General features: G+C 39.1%; 1 protein-coding gene across 1 annotated transcript in view; it reads right to left on the bottom strand.

Moving 5' to 3' along the window:
- Positions 1–18755, bottom strand: part of LOC117204053 (protein madd-4-like) — a 252796-nt gene that overhangs the window by 67593 nt on the left and 166448 nt on the right. The window contains exons 4-5 of the mRNA XM_033441053.1: positions 10609–10661; positions 7687–7786 (exon numbers count right to left, since the gene is read on the bottom strand). Coding sequence (XP_033296944.1) covers positions 7687–7786; positions 10609–10661 — 153 coding nt within the window. The remainder of the gene's footprint in view (positions 1–7686; positions 7787–10608; positions 10662–18755) is intronic.

Raw genomic sequence — 18755 nt, 5'->3', positions numbered from 1 at the left:
CCCGGCGTAATCTCGCGTTTTATTTTCCGCCTGGACGATAAATTTATTTCCTTATCGCTTTGATCTCGAGCTTAACTCGCGTTCAAATATTTCTAGATTTTTTTCTTCCACGTTTCCTTTCGCTCGTTGTTTGCTCACTGATAAAAGGTTCACGCAATCCTCTTCGATTTTCATTGTTGACTGTCATTAGCCCTCCTTTGTATCCATTTGAAGATCACGAGGCCAAGATATGATAAGTCAGTTTTTCATAATATTCTACCTTTGTTGTCATACATTTTCAGACTGATTGTCAATTTTAGCAACATAATTGCGACATATTTGATTGTAACGACAATGAAATTTCAAAATGTGTTATCAAACATGTAGGTAATATTTTCTAAATATCGAAGCTTAAATATTAAAATGAAATATCTAAATATCAAATATCGAGCATATTGAATCTTAAAATTATTCTTTCATAAAAGACGGGAAATATGATTTATCAGGTTTCCCACTTACGGCTTTCATTACTTTGTAATTGGGGTCGAGAAATTCTTCTCTTTTTAAATAAAAAGAACGTAATATTGGCCCGTTCGTGTCGTTGCGACCCGTTGCACCGTCACCTGTAGTTTTCACCTGTAGTAGCGTTGCTTGGCCATGCGGGCGAATTCCTGAGAAATGACACGATTATAAACGGAAAATAAATTTATTTGGCGGAATTTCAGCGGAGCGCAACGGTGCGCAAACTGCAGCAAGTGTAGACTGTCGGGATTGCACGTTGGTCGAGGGATGTATCAATTACGCTTAATTCGATCCACCTGACAATCGTATCTTATTCCACGCCAGGCAAATTGATCAACGCGCCATTGTTTGGCATCGTAGCTGCGTTTTCCGGAAAAACAAATCTCTTCGCCCGATACGGACGAAATTCCATGTAGAAAAGCGTTAGTAAATTCTTCCGTTATATAAAGTATGAATATTCACTCGTTTAAAGTTATCTATCATGTTGAACTATTTTTCTGCTAAAAATTATATCTATGTTATATAAATAATATTTATGAATTTATAAAAGGTTATAAATGTACCAATAATCTGAAGAAAAATTTTTTATGGAACCCTCTAGCTTTCTCTTTGTGAGAAATTTATAAGTAACCTTCAAACCAATAAATCTTGAGACTGTCAGAAATTTATGCCTAACTTTCAAGGCAATTCTTTTTCTTCTTCCCTGGTAGTTAACTTTTATGATACGTGACCTGAAAGTTACCCGCTCGTTCATCTACATTTTTTAGATATCGTTTTGTGTCCTTACTGCATCATGTTGTTGTATTATCATGTCTTTCTCCTTTCCTTGTTTCTTCTCTTTTCGCAGCAATAATTTTCACAGAAAATATGCAAAGTGTAGTAGGCGCTAATTGTGTAAATAAAACAAATTCTTACCCGAGTTTCATTCTTTTAATCATATTCATAAAAATATGACGTTACACCAATGTCCTCATATTTATAACAGCCTTGAATTCCTAATGTGCCACTTAAGAAATCGAAAATTCTAATTAATCGTAACTGTTTCCTTCACGAACAAAAATAAATAGGGCGATAAAAGGTTAAACGATTTTTCTATGATTTTACACTTGATCTCCTTCGCCATCAAAACGATCGTCTAAATCGTCTAGATCTAAATCCTATCATCGAAATCCTTTCTAAGATCGTCGTAAAAGGATATACCACAGTTGATCCTTGATGTATCGATAAAAAGCGTCATGGAATCTATGTTTTCCGTCTTACGAGGATATGGTTCGTGTGATATAGGGGTGACACTGGTCGTCATAGCCGGATTTGTCGTCGAGCTTAACGCTTCGTTCATACTTTGGCCAAGTATTTTCGCGTCAACGTGCGTGGGTCAATCGTGTGGGGCAGATTGGATGTGACATCATAAAAAGCTCAGTAGCGAACGAGCACTTACGAGCCCGAGAAAATTGTCCATCAGGCAGAATGAGAGATGTCGCGCGGAATCCGTGTCATTTTGCCCCATGAAAAACGTGACGGAACTCTTAAACGATCTGACGACGAACGTTCTCGATAGTAGTATGAAATGAATAGTCAATACGATGACCGATCTACACGGAGAGTCGAGAAAGTTGAACGAGACGTCGGCCGTCGCCATGTATCCCCGTTGCAACGGGTGATGAATCGTCCAAGTTGCCAATACGTAATTTTTCGATGGAATACGGTAGATTCTGGACGTTCTCTGGGCGTGACTTTCGGACATATTGAATGCTTCGTGTATACGAATAGTTTATAAATCGAAAGAGGAACGAGCTGTACCCATAAGAAATTCGCGCGATAAGGGTTGAAAATTGTATCAATAGGATACCTCGAACGTCGAGCAATTTTCGTGTCAGTTTTTCACGACAAGTAAACGTCCTGATTTGATATTTACTCCGTAGACAGTGCAAAGGTCGCGAGAATCTAATTTACGATGCAATCAACCCAGCAACGAAGTAAATGAATTTATAAGATAGACTTTGTGCATACTTCCGATACTTCCGAACGGTTAATTTCGAGAACCTATTAACCCTAGATGACCTCGTTCGTCATTTCGTCATTCGAAAAATCTTCCATCTGTACCATCTTTATACCGAGTATATTCGGATGATTTGAAACAACGTACCAACCAGATCGTTAATCGCGCGAAGATTGCCAAGACAAGAACCTAATTTCGAATTTCTCCAATCTGTACAATCATCATCTTTTCAAACAACTTTAAATAACATTCCAATCGGCTCAATTTCGACGTAAAGATCGCGGCTTCCAGAAATCCCATCCGGCAGTGATTTCTTCAAATTAATCCCTGCGTCGTTCCAGTGCTCTCCGCGCTGTTCCCTCGAGGCAAATTTCACGCTCGCCGGAATTCCTGCAGATCAGAGTTCTCTCTCTTTTCTACGTGCAAACTTTTGTTCCACTTATTTCTCTATTCGGCTTCTCTATTCTGTGAACGTAATGGACAGCACGTTTACAGGTCTCTCGGTTAGGTCGAGCGTGTGAAAGAGAATCGTTCGTTGCGACAAAGCCCCAATAAAGCCGGTTTCGGGCCGGTTAAATGAAAGAGATATTACGCGTTACGTATGCGGCGGCCGTAGCGGTGGAAAAAGGGGTGGGCAAGATCGACGTTGCCTTTGTGGACGGTGCCTATCGATAGCTTTGTTGGCGGTGCATTTACGAACGTCGAGTGCAGGTTCTCTCGCCTTGCAGCAACGGCGGGCGCCGCGACGTCGACCCTTGGGCGAAATGTCACGTCGGTCACACGACGTCGACGACTACCAAGCTTCGCTCGCTTACTTCTCGCCTTAGGTCCGAAAGAGAGAGAGAGAGAGAGAGAGAGACCGTTTCGCGAAAATTCCCGATGCAATTTTATGGCTGAACGACGCGAGACCCATACGTGAAACGGAAGCCAGGATTGCCCTGGAAAGTCGAATTGAAGATAATTCCGAACGTGTTTAACCGAATTGGATGACAATTATGAGCTTTCTTTGCTATAAATACTATTCTTTCTTGCTAATCTTTTGTTGTCACGTGTTGCGAAGGTAAGAGGATAATTGAGTTTAAGGAAAACGGATGTGAATGGTGTTGATCGAATTTGAAAGATTTTTCCTGATCTTGACAAATAATCGATCGACTTATAATATTAATGAATTAACAAGTTGGAAAATATTTTATAATTTTATTATTTTTTGCAAAACAGGATATTCAGTAGGCTTGTAATTTGTAAAATGAACTCAAAGACATTCGATTATCAAACACGGTTCATCCAATATGGGAATTTAATACTGCTGATAATTAGAAAGGGCTGTACAAGAATCTTGAGCCTCCTAGATATTAATTGAATTATCTCACAAATGGGGCGTTATACATTCTTTCTTTCTTTTTTTTCAATTGTATTCAATTGTAACTGGTAATGGTTCGAGATATTCTTCAGACTAGCGAATAATTATTTCACCCCTTTCGTAACGGACGAGGCAATATCGTGGAGTGGTGAATTTTTACTGCTTAAAGATACTTCAGGCTGAAAAGTAAATTGCCACGGCGAATACACAGATATTCGAAGGAAGGAATATCGAGTCGTGATGCGCATCGGAAATGACCGATTACCCATCAACTGTGGTAATTACCATTGCGCAATACTCCACAGGCAGGAGTGCTTTGTTTTGTTCTGCAATATTCATAAAGCTCATCGACCCGCGGGAAGAAATTCCGCAATGAAATACAAATAACCGAACCATCGATTCGCCAATAATGAACGGCAATTTCTTCTTTCGTTCTCCAATAAGAAATTCCACCCTCGTGCCGTATTTATTCTTAAACAATCAACCCCCAACAAATTAACAAGTTCTCGGTACAAACTACCAATTCACGTTTTACCGAAACACTTTTGCGGTGAACGAGACCGCAGTTTCCACCGACCAAGAACACCGTCCCCAACGATTCTCCTTCTTCATAAAATAGAATCAGCAAATAAAAAAAAAAAAAAAAAAAAAATGAAAAAAAGAGAGACATAAAATCAAACATTAAATTAATCAGAAGTATCGACTAACAGGGGAGGTTACGTTAAAAGGGAAAATATCGCCGGGACAAGAACCGTATACGTTTACAAGTTCCACAAAGGGGCAGCAGGAGGGTGGAGGACATCGATTTTCAGCCTTGAATTTACGATCCGCAACGGCGCTACTTTTCTGCGGTTCGTTCGTCACCCACCCTTCCGTTCTCTTTCACTCCGTTGTTTTTCCTATTCTCTCATTTTTTTTTTTCTTCGGGGAATCGTGTTGCCCGACGTGGACACACACAAAGTGGCAGGATGGATACACGCGAGACCAAGACAATACGCAACCCTTCGGCATATGTCGAAGAAAAGAGACAGATAAAAAAAGAGAAAAGGATAGAATAGAAGAGGATAGAAAGGAAGGGAAGAAAGGAAAAATGGCCCGGGTAAATTCGACGGAATATCGAGTTGGCAGATATCAATGGGAAGGACGGCCACGTGTGTCCGTGGACGGGGTCGAAACTCGGCCCAGATTCGGAATGTGGGTCGGGTCAGCTGCATCCGTGCATCCCCCGGGGTATGGCCGGGTGCTGCAAAGCGCAGCACGTATTCGATGCACTTGCAGGCTCGGGGCACGGTCATACGTGACAGCCGCAGCTGACCGTCACGCGTCGAATTTGAATTGATAATTCGCGTAATTTCTGACCGAGCCCTGTTGGCATAAGGCTGTAATAACGGGACGAACAATTAATTACGGAGTCGCGGCCTGAGCCGTTCTTTGACATATAAACCGCTTGTCTGTTCGCTTGACGATGATGGGTTGACCGTTTTGAGCTTTCACGGATGACGTGTGTGCGTGCGAGTATACGTGGTATACACGCGTGTTTGTGACACCGGTGGAAATTGTTTATCGTGCAGATCGAGAGTGCCGCTATTGATTGTCAAGATGTGTCTCGTTCGGAAGATTCCTTTTGTTCGCCGATTTTTGCAACGAGAAGAAAGATATTCTCCTTTTGTCCCGTTTTGCCTTGATATTTTCAGGAAGTAATACTCTTTTTCGATTTTGTTTAATGCTAAATTCGTTTATCAGCTAGTTAAACGAAGATTACCGTAATGTTGTATCGAAACGTTATACGTAATTTGTATTTAATGATCTATCGAAGAACCGCTATTGAAGAATCGAAGTTGTGGACAAAGTAAAAATGAAACTTTATCCAACCTGTCTTCGATCAAAAGGAATCACAATTGGTGTCACTGGCCTGATTCGATGCTAATCAGTTTTCTGAACAAAACATTTACAATGATTCTATCAACTTTATCTGCTCAGTTTACCCTTTTCTCTGTTATAAAATACTTGAAATTTTAGAAGAATATTTCTAATGTCTGAATTATGAAAACAAAAGTTTAAAACAGCAATGAAAAATAGAAGATACGGTATGATTATACATACGATATAGCTGGAATAGACATTTTTCTAATTGTTCAGAGGTAATGTGCAACCAAGTTGATACTACGAATTCTGTAGCCAAGTAGGACTACGAATTTTTAAACACTTACTTATTCGAATAAAATTTCCCTACTTATAGGATGCGCAAAACCTTTTTCGATTCGACTATATATGTGACAATGCCCGGAGCACTCTATATACGTCTATCGTTAACCATGGAGGATATAATTCACGGACAAAATAAAATCCACTTGTAATCGTTAAATTGCCGATGGTTTGGGGAAAAGTTTGTGAAAAGGGTTAAGCAAGACACGGTTGGCGAAGCAAATCCCGTTTTCCAGCGCCTACATAAACGGAACCGTGGCGAAGGGTTGGTGGGCGGTATAAGAGAGCGAGAGGGAATCGAGGACGGCGTATCGCGGTGGAATACTGCGAGGCAGCTTCAAAAGTTGCCAGTTAAATGACGGAGTTAACTTCGTTTCGTTGTTTGCGCGAACCGCAAATTTCCTCCAGTTACTCAGACCCGGAGCCCTGGTGCCGTTATAATCACGTGGATGTACGTGTTACCGGGGCTCGAACAGCAGACAGAGAGACGAGAGAGTCACTCGGTCGTTCTCGTTTGTCCCGTTTCTACTCGTGTGACAACTTACTCCTCGCCTTGCGCTTCATTCGCGATAAAGGACAGAGAGGAAACACGGTGCAACCAGTTCCACGGCTCGGAGCTTCTATCTCACCTTGCCTGTTTCCTATACGTTACACTCTCTGTCTTACAGTCTTACGGCGGCAAGTCGCTTGAATAGAATTATATTGATAAGACAGCCGCTTTCGGGAATAATTGAATTTAGGCTAGTACACTGAATGTTCGACGGATACTGCTATCTGTTTGGTGCAACTGCTTTACGTGGTTGTTCTTCCAATAGATATCGGTTTGTTTCGTGGTTTAATTTCTGATCGAATTTTCCTTCCTCGGGTGTAAAGAAATTGTCACGTGATTAGACAAATTGTCTACAGATGATAAGAATTCTTCATGGTTGTAAACGTTTCTCGTTTGGAATATTATTAAGAGAAGTATTTGCTGATAGAGTGGAATTATATCGGTTGTGGAATAATTGAATCTACGCTACTATTTTATGTGATTATTCTTTCCTTTTGTTTCGTGGTTTAATTTCTGATCGAATTTTCCTTCCTCGGGTGTAAAGAAATTGTCACGTGATTAGACAAATTGTCTACAGATGATAAGAATTCTTCATGGTTGTAAACGTTTCTCGTTTGGAATATTATTAAGAGAAGTATTTGCTGATAGAATGGAATTATATCGGTTGTGGAATAATTGAATCTACGCTACTATTTCATGTGATTATTCTTTCCTTTTGGTTCGTGATTTAACTTTTGATCGATTTTTGTTTTTTCGTTGGAGAAAATTGCACGAAGAAATTTTGAATTGATAAGGAAATTGTTTAGAGGTGACGAGGAATTTTTACATTTACAATATTCTCCCTTTTTCATCTGTTAGATGCGATAATTTTACGAGGTGGTTTTTCTATTCGTGATTTATCTGGTATTTAATTTTTCATCGGTGTTTGTTCGTTGGTGGCGATTTTGAAACAAAGACGAAGAAATCGCGAAATGGAAAGACAATCGTTTATAGATGATGAAAATTTGTGACAAATGTAAGTGTTCCCGTTTAGAAAAGTAATGAAAAAGATGCTTTCGTTGAATGACTCACCTCAGGGTTGCAGATCTTGTATTTCGTGCTCCACGACCTGCCTTTGCACGGTTTCCTCCTACAGCGCCTCTGCTGTCGTGAAATCCCACCGCCGCAGCTCCTGCGAAGTAGGACGGGCATGATTAAAAAAACAACGTACGAAGAGACTAACAAGGAGCATAGGTGTAATTTTCGACGCTGGTTCTTTTCGTCGCAAAAATATCACTTTATGTAAACAAGCAAAGAATTCAGAAACCCTGTATTCTGTATTCCTCGTTGTCGCGAAGATTTGCTAATGATACAAAGTATAATTGTACTATTGCTATTAAGATGTAACAATATTATATTCTAATTTAAAGAAAAATGTATTGAACGTGAAATATACATACGTTGTCCATGTATATTTATATTATATATATTATTATTATTATTATTTCGTTTCTTTTACTTCGCGTATCTCAACAGTTACGAGAGAACTGGCCGGAATTAGGACACGTAAGCGGAAAATTCAAAGCACCTGGAAAAATCATACGGTTTCTTTGATCATGAATTACTCGTTTCGAGAATTTAAGTAGCACTTGTGCTTGCGGTACACACGGGTCGGTAGTTCGCAATTCTGACGTCATTACTTAAAATTTGTTTCAAACGTAGCTGTGGTTTAAAAGATGAATGAACGGTATATGTATAACAGAGTATACGCATAAACGATGACGTCAATTAAACGAATAAAGGATCTTTAATTTCGCGACAACGAAACGTTTCGGGCAACTACTTCTACAAGTATCCCGTTTTCCAAACGTTCCCTCTGTTTCTTAATTTTTCATTCCTTATTTACTTACTAATTAACGGAGAGAGACGGTTGCTTAATAAAATCTTTCATAAATAAATTTGTCGAATTAATGAAATATCTTAGACAAGCTAATTCTTCTTTTACTAGTAGACAAGCAAAACTATTCACAATTTTGTTCAAACAATTTGATATTCCGATAATAAAATTTATTGTAGAATTCCAAATCATCGTACTACGGGCTATGCCCGTAATTGTAGGTTAAGGGGTTAAAGAATCTTTACTGATGTAATATATTTGTCCTGAAAAATATTACTTTTGTGAAATTTTGTAAATGCATTCACCCTTAATATACATACATATTACTTACAGAATTTTGAAGATCGGTAATAGGGAGAAATGTAAGAAAATGGTAGCAATAACATCTAAAAGTGGAGAATAATCTAGCACAGAACTAACAACAATAATTAAAAGTACACAATAGTCTATGTATACAAAAGTGGCAATCACAATCTATGGTAACTAAAAATGAGAAAAGTTTAAGACATGAAACATTATCTATCTATAATTTACAGTGGAGAATCGTAGAAATATTCGCACCTTCAATTCCCAATTTCGGACGATTGATATTTTTTCCCAAAAATTTTGAAGAATGTATCGGAATAATGAAAATTTGCATTATAAGAAAATATCAATTTATCCACTATCGACAATTGGGAGAGGTACTAAATACTAAACTTCTGCGATATACACTATATGTCGTGGATTTGGCAAAAGAGAGTGGTACAAATCAGATGGTAATGCGTTGATGAAGGGAAAAAATTTTAATAAATGTATCGGGGAACGCGAACAAAGATTTAGAGGGCCGTGGCTGGCCGCGTCGAATGTACGGCACCGTACATCATACAATAAGCTTCTCCAGGAGGGCGAATGCAGTTCACCAGTCGTAAGCGTCATAAATTATTTGCTGGCGCAGTCTGGGCCGTTTCTGGTCGGCTGAAAAACGAGCTAGCCGTTCCGACGTCCGCCACCGGAACTCTACCGTTGTCGAAATGAGTTCTGAAACGTTTAACATTCCAGCGACGTAATGGCGCCGCGACGCGATACTTAGCCCTTCGATCGGTTCTATCTTGCGATAGAACAGCCGCTTTATGATACCAAACAACGTCAATCTTACATTTTTGTTACAAAATGGAGGATGTTTGCTAAGTTAATTTCTTATAAATGCATAGACATCCGCAGTCTCGTGATAACCTTCTAACATTTATTACTGGTTTACGTTATAGGAAGCGATGGAAAGAGTTACAAAAATGACGCAAAAACGTGATTTGGCTTTTCATTTAGTATAATAAACATGTGATAAAGCTATGACGGTTAAAAATCAATGTAAATGCGACATAACGCAGATAAGAGAGTGATTTGTAAGAAAGTATAATCGAACGGTAGTCGTGATAGGCAAATCATGATTTATCGTTTCTTACGTCACTCAGAATAATTTCACAATCCGTTATTAATGAATAAGCTGTAGGGTCAGAAGTGATTGTCGTCAGAGACGAGGATTTCTGTGAGATGAATCAAATGTGTTTTGCCTGCAGTGAACCGTAATAAAATTCCCGACAGTTGTGTAAAATATTTTGCGTATTTTCTAATATGGTTTACACTATCGTTCAGAAGAATCCGGATATTTTGATCAATTTGTAGTAATATTATGCGAATTTTACCAAAACGTCGAGATTAATAACAAGTTAATAATTGGTAGTTTTTTTATCTATTAAAAAAACTCGACGACGATATGTTTGTCTATTTACTACATGTAACTTGTATTGACTTGCATTAGCGCCGGAAATGTTTCTATCAGTTTAGAAGTACGTTGACCTGTGTACTTGCTTACAATTAATCTCTCAAATAACAAAATACAATAGTTCTACAAGGCTTGATAATTACAAATTATAGATTTCTTTATTATTGTTGATTTCCAAAAATGAACTGTCATTTATTCGCAACTTTTTAATGAAATTATATTTTATAACAAATGTTTAAATGTCTGCAAAACTCAGCTATAAAGAATGAGTGTACAAATAGTTACGAACGAAAGTGTATCCTATCGTATCAATCAATTAATATATCCAGTCAAATCTAAAGCGTAAAATGCTTACCTTGTACAGCTGGACCATTTGGACCAAGGTGACCATTCGCCCCACACGACGCTCTGAAAATAGAAAACAATTTGTCAGTATTTGTTTCCTTCGCGAAGCAATTTGTTAAATTTGGGACTAAATTGTACAAATGAAACGCCCATTTCCGCGGAATACATTCGATAAAACGGATGGGCACGCGTGCACGCATGTTTATCATTTATCATTTATCATTTATCACGAGAAAAATTCGACGTTCAATTATTCGGCGTAGCGAATTAATCGGAGGCTGTATTTTCTAAAACTGTCCCGTTTCTCGCGCCCATGCGTTACTTTTAACGAAATTGGAGGATCCGTCGCGAGCGAATGAATTCGTTAAAATACCGCTCGATGCACAGCAATATTCGATAGGTAATTAAATCAGCCCTCATGAAATTGTTGGACAATTAATCCGTACAACGACAAATCCCCCCATTCCGCCAGCTGCTCCCGTTTGTCAAATATTTCTTGTCTATGCTCGAGATTTACGAACAAAAACCTTTCGAAGTATGAATTTTATTCCAGTCAAGCACGAAGGCTATGTTTAATCCAAGAAATTGCTGCTTTTAGCTCGCGTGGGACAGGATGAATCGTACGTGGATGACATGACGGATGAAAGGTTTTTGTAGAGTCTTAAATTAGAGACACTGAAATCGCGAATACGATAGGATTTTAAAATATCGATAATCAAATGTTTTATGAGGTTACATGAATAAAATAGTTTCCATTTTAAGATTTTACGATTGTCCCTTTTGACCCTTACCATTCCCCAATTACTATATTTTCCAACGAATTACTGACAAAACTCCTAAAGAAGGCATAATGCATTAAAATGCAAAACAAGTACATATTATATATCGTTACATAAGCAAGATATTTGCAACAAGCACGTAACATATAATACGTAAATGAACCTCCATTTATCTTAACATTTTCAAAATTAGGGAGAATCATAAACGAACAATATCGTACAGGTCGTACAGTATCGAATCCTAAAATTCATTTTCATGTAACGATATGTGTATAGGATTTCTAGAATTTCTATAGAAATATATCTTATTGTAATAATAAGACCAGTAACGTAGATGATCCGAGATCTTTGTAGTGTTAATAAACTTCCTTCTAGATTTACCTCGTTCAAAGAGAACATAGCGCAAAAAATGGCGTACATCCGATTCGTCGTATCAAGAATTGGAGAATGTGTGTCGAGAATCGCGTATAGAGCAATGCTTGCCGATAAAAGTGGCACCGTAAGAACGGCGATATATCAAAGTATTTAGCGTTTCTCTACAGCGTGGAAACAGAAAAATCTCGTCTGCGAGGCGGACAGGAGCTGGCTTGCACATCGATATCCCTCTTGGAGCAATAAGTTCACCGTGAGACGTGATAAAAATTTCGGCGCTTCTATATCGTAATGCTCGGCACGTTCGTAGCCGAACCGAGCGGATTTCGAAAATTCACTTTTACCAGTCGGCTCGAGGCTCGTCGAGCTGAATTCCAGGCTGGATATTTCGCGATGGCGAGCAGTTGCTGCGATCATCGCTTCAGAATCTGCAGAAAATAAATCGGGAAGGTCGGCGAAGCATTCTAACGTGTTAAACGACACCTGATTCGATTCTTTTTTTTTTTTTCTAAAAATAATCAACTTTGCGCAAAGTCGCAATTTTTTCATATTAAGATTGAAAGAATCGTTGGGAAAAATATCGGTGATTCAATATCGTAGCGAGCCGTGTCATCGTCCGCTTTATGTTGCGTTACATAGAAATTCTGTGGAACGTATTGTTAGCTTTTCCACTTGTTTCCCATTTCGAAGTAGAACATACGCGTGTCACGTTTCTCGATCGCGGAGGGCTTAACAAATACGAGCCCGTTCATCCTTTTCCTTTCGTAACGAAGTTCGTTTAGTTATTGCCCTCAATTGTTTCGGGGCGGACGGTTTTCAATTTTTGAGAAATGCTTGTGCACCTCCTGTACATCGTATCGTCCTGTAATTTCTACCTTCCCCCCCCCATCTCTCCCCCTATTTCCAACAAGAAATTCGAAACCATATACACGGCCCTCAGATATCTACACGATTACAAAGAAACAAATAAAAACTCTATTACAATTTTCCGTACTAAATTTGATAAAGAAGATTATTAACGTAACCGTGGGGTATCAATTCGAGAGTAGAGATATCGTAGATGATATCAAATACTGTGCCGATAACCTTCACCTGTCACAGTTATTATTCAGGTTATCGCGATTACAATTATCGAACAGGATTATGCGTACTATCCCGTTGAATTATATTATATTAATCGATCTCGATCGAAGAAATCTGTCGTTAATCAACCGCATTGTAGCGTATCACGGACACAATTATTAAAATTTTCGTGGTTCGAGGCACGAACGTTGCTCGAATAAAATATAGAATATCTTGCCGATGATTTTCCCTCGATCGTTCGCTCTCTTTAGCTGAGCTACCCGATAATGAGCTGTTGTATCGGCTTTCGGCCGAGAGAAAGAGCAGTAGGGGACCGACAATTAATCCTTTTTATCCGACTACCGCCCTGAGCGCGAGCGGGGAACAGTGGATCAACGAAAAGGAGGACATCGTGAAGAAAAAGAGGAATAGAGAACGGAGGGATGAAAGAGAATAAGGGAAAGATCGAAGAGCTGAAACTCTATAAAAAATAATTCAACGAGAAAGGGAAGTTATGGAAAAAGGAAGTTAAAAGAGTGATAGACGGGAGAACAAAAGTAATGGAGGGGCTGAAAGTATTATATATAGATTCCCCTGTGTAACGTCAAACGCTGAAATTTATTGCAATTTATTTTTAGAGAGTCTGTTACTCTCTTCCTCTGTGTTTATCTTTATTATATCATTTTGTTTCTTTTGTTTGCTAGTATATGTAGGTTGATTACATTGCCTGTTTCCCGACACGTTTAATCCTGACGCGAATACGGCGATCAAGTGTAATGGGCGATAATTTCACGCTCGAGTAAATTATAATGGCGCAAATTTGAGTGGCTGAGCTTGGTTCACGTTCTCTTTATTTTTCTGCTAGTCGAGTCACTGTTTCCTACTCTATTTTATGATTCCTTTGTATAACTAATTATACGCAATTAATTTATTGATCATAAATAAACTAGATAACACAAGGATGAAATCATCTTTTTTCACGCTTATTTATAATAATACTCGAAACATCCACGTTGGATTCTTTCTTGCCTACAGGCTTCAACTATATTCATTTACTGTTTAATCACTTTGACAATGATCTAGGTATTTGCAATTCCTCTAAAGTTGACAATATTTTTCCTCGGATATCATTTGGAGTAAAAACATTAAAAAGGAGGAATTCCGACGACTCTTTACATGAAAAATGCTCTTTATTCTCTTCAAAATGCTCTTTATTTGCTCACGGCATAACCGTGTCAATTATAGCGAAAGAAACAAGCGTGGAAGCAATCCCATCTCGATTTATCTCCGAAGGACACGCGCGCAATTGACGAGAAACGTGGAATATCTCGGAAAAAATACGGCGGATATTTTTTAACGGTATTTTCGCTTTTTTTTTTTTTTGTTTCGCTCTCGTTTGCTTCATCGTCGAATTTTCGCGACACGAGATCGCTTTTCGTAGAAAATAATTGAAGCATCGATCTGGACGTCGCAACAGGACGATACGCCGGCTCTCGAAAACGGTCGCCTCGTTTATCTTCCCTCTCGGGTTGGTCGGTGCCGCGTTATTTCGCGAGAGGACGCAAAGTTTGTGCGGGTGCAACGAGGCGACGCGGTGACAGCAGTCGCGGGTACGTGGCGCGTTAACATTCGCGGAGTTGGTTCATTAAAAAAGCGCGGAACAAGCTCCAGGGCGCGCTCATTTGTTAAAAGTTCGCGGGCTTGTTCGCTGTTTGAATCGTTGATTAAAGAAGTGGTGGTCTCCCGTCTCATTTTTTATGCGTTTTCCCTTTTCCCCGTACTTTCGTACGTTTCCTCTACCTACCTTCCTTCTTTATTCTTTTATTTTTCTTTTTTTTTTTTTTTTTTTTAACAGAACTTATACCATTTGAACAGTTTGAAGAGTAATTTAGGATGATAACGATATATATTTAACGGATGAATTTTGATGTTCTGTCTGTTGTTAGGGAGTTGTAGCTTGGAAATATGAATTTTTTCTTCCTTTTTCAAAGTAATTTAATTCGTGCAATGTGAATCTAATCTGGTATCTTAGGTAGGAATTTCTCCCCTTTGAGCAATCGAGCGCAATTCACGGTTATTGAAGATGAATGAGCCAAAGATGAGTTACTAACGTCCTATTTGCTACCTAAATACAGCAATTATTGTCTACTAGGTTACTGTCGTCGGTAAATCAGCATGCGTTAATCCTTGTCCTCGCTATTACACGGTGCATTGATCGTGAAGAGCGTATTCTTACTTGTCCGAGCAAGCGTTTACAGCCTATTGCGAAACTTTGCGCTTTTATACCTTTGCTAGATCCAAATATACCCATTGAGCTTTTCCAAGGCTAGTATTAATAAATAAACAATTGCCCATTTTAACGGATCATCGACAAGAAATATTACTTTTAGCTTTGGAAAATCAGAATAATACTTCTACATTTTCAATCGTTGGAATACTATGTTTCATTATATCGATCTCTAAATGAATAAACGTAGCATTGAAATAACCAAATGAATAAACGGTAAGATGTAACAATTTCTAATGAATCAACGACAACGGAAACCTTCCAATGACCTACCCTTCTGAAACCAAAAGGCAACTTCTAGATTTTCAATCGACTCACAAATAACTTATAATCGCCATATCCTATTATGTTTATTGACTCTTCGTGCGAACAAGCTACCAACAAGTCGATTTCCTCTCGAATTGTACCGGTTCCCAGAAGAACGTTGTAGAGTTTCTCGACCGAAGAGATCCATGGCGAATGTCCAGGAGTTGGATCGTTTCGGTGAGATTTGTCTGGCCGATCATCGGTCCTACGGGGTATAGGAAGCGAGTGCAATGGCGGGAAGGAAAGTGGCTAGCATGGTGCGGCACATATATGTATAGGGCGGTGCGAAAGCCCGCATTGCGGAATGAGAGATCGCCTATCGGCCTATTGGCTTGTCCTCTCTGCTCGTTTATTTCCATCTTCCTCCCCTCTCCACCCTTTCCGGTTTCTCCCGTTGGTATCCGGTTGTACGACCCTGTATCCGTCTCTGTCTGCCACTCAACACTCCTCTTTCGTTGCCAATTTGCGACGAGATTCACAGCCGGAGGCGATAGCGACGCGTGCGTGTCAGATAAGAATCGCTTTTGCACCCTGGGCCCCGTGGTCCAGTCCCGTTCGATCCCATAAATCGAACGATTCGATCGTCGCTCGGAAGATTTAACGGCGACGAAAGCCCGGCTCGCAGTAAATGTCAACTGATTTTCCTAGATTCTTTATAGGCGAGCCACGATAAGCGCCATTGCTTTTTTCTGCGTTGATTTAACCAGAGATGTCTGCTTTCGAAATTGAGAAGTTGAAACAATCGAACGATGTTGGTAGAGAGAAATATAAAGAAACGATATTTGTTCAGTAAAAAGGGATACACACTGTCAGACACATAGAAATATAAGGATATCCGTTGGTTACATTTATTGAAAGACTCTAACAAATGCTATTTTGCTCGGTATTTTACGTTATAGGGCACATATGACGCAAATGGAATAACTAGAAAATAAAAGAAATAAAAATCATTCAATTTACACTAATGTAATAGAAATATGGCAGAAAGTCGTGTGCTAAGATAATTTATTTTACCTTTTGGATTGTGTTGGATTAGAGAAATGCGTTTTTTATTTCTACTGGAAATTTTCATTTCTGACACATACATCGTTCATCGTTTCAACTCCTTCGTCGGAATACTTTCCTTGTGAAATAATAATATTGATAAAGAACATTTTCATTGAAAATTCTATTTCATTACGAAATAGAACCGCTTATAGTAATGTTGTGTACAAAGCAAGTTCTTAACCAGCTTTGTGAAACTACTTTGTGAAATTAGTTTGTGAAAATTCGCGATTCTTCTCACAAATACAACATTTCGATGTTTCTAAATTCATAATTGTACTTCCGCTTGTTAGTTCCGAGTAAGAAACATTAGCATAAATAAAGAGAACGTCCCTTATTCCCGCATTTCAAACTACTTCAACTTCCATAATATCATAATACCATTTGCTAATTGAAATTTAACTTTCCCCTCTGATCCTCATCGTTGATACGTTCGTTTGATATTTACTTCTATAAACACGTGTGTTTAAGTTGTTGGCTAAGTTTCAGACGATTTCAATGAAAATGTCTGACGATGAATTAGTGGTAACGACTGCGTTAATTCAACGATTAATGGGCAATTTTCTGAAGCTGGAAGGAAGTGTGGTTACTTCGAGTAAGCGCAAATATTGGTCTTCTTTGCATATTGCGCCTGTGTAGGGGATGTGGTCACAGTTTCGAGTCTGTTTGTCGCGATTCCGCGAATATTTATGCATACGAATCTTCGCGGTCGCGTGCAATCGCGCTCGCTTAGTTTTGCGCCTGTCGTTCGACAATTTTGCATATGCATGCGTAAACGCGCGCCACTCTGCGTGTTAAATATGCTTCGACGTGCAGTTGTTATTTATATAGGGAACTCGTTAGGCGGTTCTCTGTGTTTCTATTATTTCGTGTGTCTCACTGATAACGATTTCATAACGGAAATTCTTATTCCTTCAATTTTCAAGTCATAAAATTGAAATTTACGAGAATAATTAGAAAGTTTATACGAGGGAACTTGAAAACTCTTCGTTACAACTGAAAAATTCGACAAACGAAGCCTAAGTTTAGGATATGTTTATTGAATTTTCGTTGCTGTTGGACGATACATCTGGGTCGATAAAAAATGGTTATTTCGAATCAGTATTTTCAAACATAAGTCGTACGTATTCGACGCGTTTGCTTGAGAATTCCGAGACTGAAATAACTCCGGAAGAGTGAACAAAATATTTGTCTTCTCCAATTAGCAAAATTGCCTGCGAAATTTGCCAAGGTTCTGACGACTGTGCTACCATTTTAATTGTAAAAGCTTATAGAATGTCCATTTTCAAATTTCCATAAAATTAGCAGGCACGAATATATTTTAAAGAGATGAATTTAATTTACAGAATGTTTAAGCAAATTTAATTTGGATACTTACGTACATGTAGGTAGATATATGGAAACTAAAATTGAGAAGAATCGATCGACAAAACCACAAGGGGTTAAAGTGTCTCAGCGAAGTAATCTTCGTGTCGTCCACGTATCCTCGGAAATTCTGGAATTTAAATTCTTCATTCCCCCGTGTCGTGGATTCGATGTAACGTTAAAACTCCCTTAGCGGGTTCGGGGTGGTTAGACCGAAGCAGTCTCGTCCGAGACGCCGCGCCATATTGCCGTTAGACGTAATTCAAATTCCGGTGAATTTCAAGCGGAACCGAATGCGATAGCGAGGACCGTTTAAACTCCGCTTTGCTCCGAGCTGATCTCCACGCGACGAAATGACTTCACGCATTCGCGGCCGCTCTTCAAAGCATTCCGCTAATTTACATGCATACAAGCCTATATCGAGGTCGACTCGGGGACTTTAATAAAATCAAGCAGAACGAAGATAAAAGCATGGATGGAAGGGTTGCGAGAGAGGGATCGAAAGACAGAGATGGGTAGAGAAAGGAAAGCGTGTTGCCAGAGAGTAACGGGCCAGCTATTCCCAATTCCCACCCAATCTAAAATCAATCTTAGTTCGTGCTCTTAGACGAACTGGAAGTAGGATTCTAAAGGGAGCGGCGAGGGGATGAAACGAGGGTGAGGTTCGACCGATCACTTTTAAGCAGGCTTGCAAGTCTGCATTATTCAAACTCCACCGCCAACCGAACTAGAGTTCCACTGCCACCCTCTAAAGAACCCCCTTGTGCCTTTCTCTACGAGACTAACCCCTTCCTGCCCCCTCCATCTTTTTCTATTCTACACCGCTTCATCCGATTTCTCTTGCTTCTCTATCCATTTTCGTTTCATTTACGCGCGAGGCCGCGCGTTTTTAATTGTTATTCCCACTTTGTTAACGCTTTCGTAATTTTAGTATTTTTACTT

The sequence above is a fragment of the Bombus bifarius genome, unplaced genomic scaffold, assembly GCF_011952205.1.
Source record: "Bombus bifarius isolate JDL3187 unplaced genomic scaffold, Bbif_JDL3187 scf7180000007977, whole genome shotgun sequence".
Taxonomy (NCBI): domain Eukaryota; kingdom Metazoa; phylum Arthropoda; class Insecta; order Hymenoptera; family Apidae; genus Bombus; species Bombus bifarius.
Note: the sequence above shows the minus strand (reverse complement) of the source record. Positions and strands in the feature narration are given on the sequence as shown.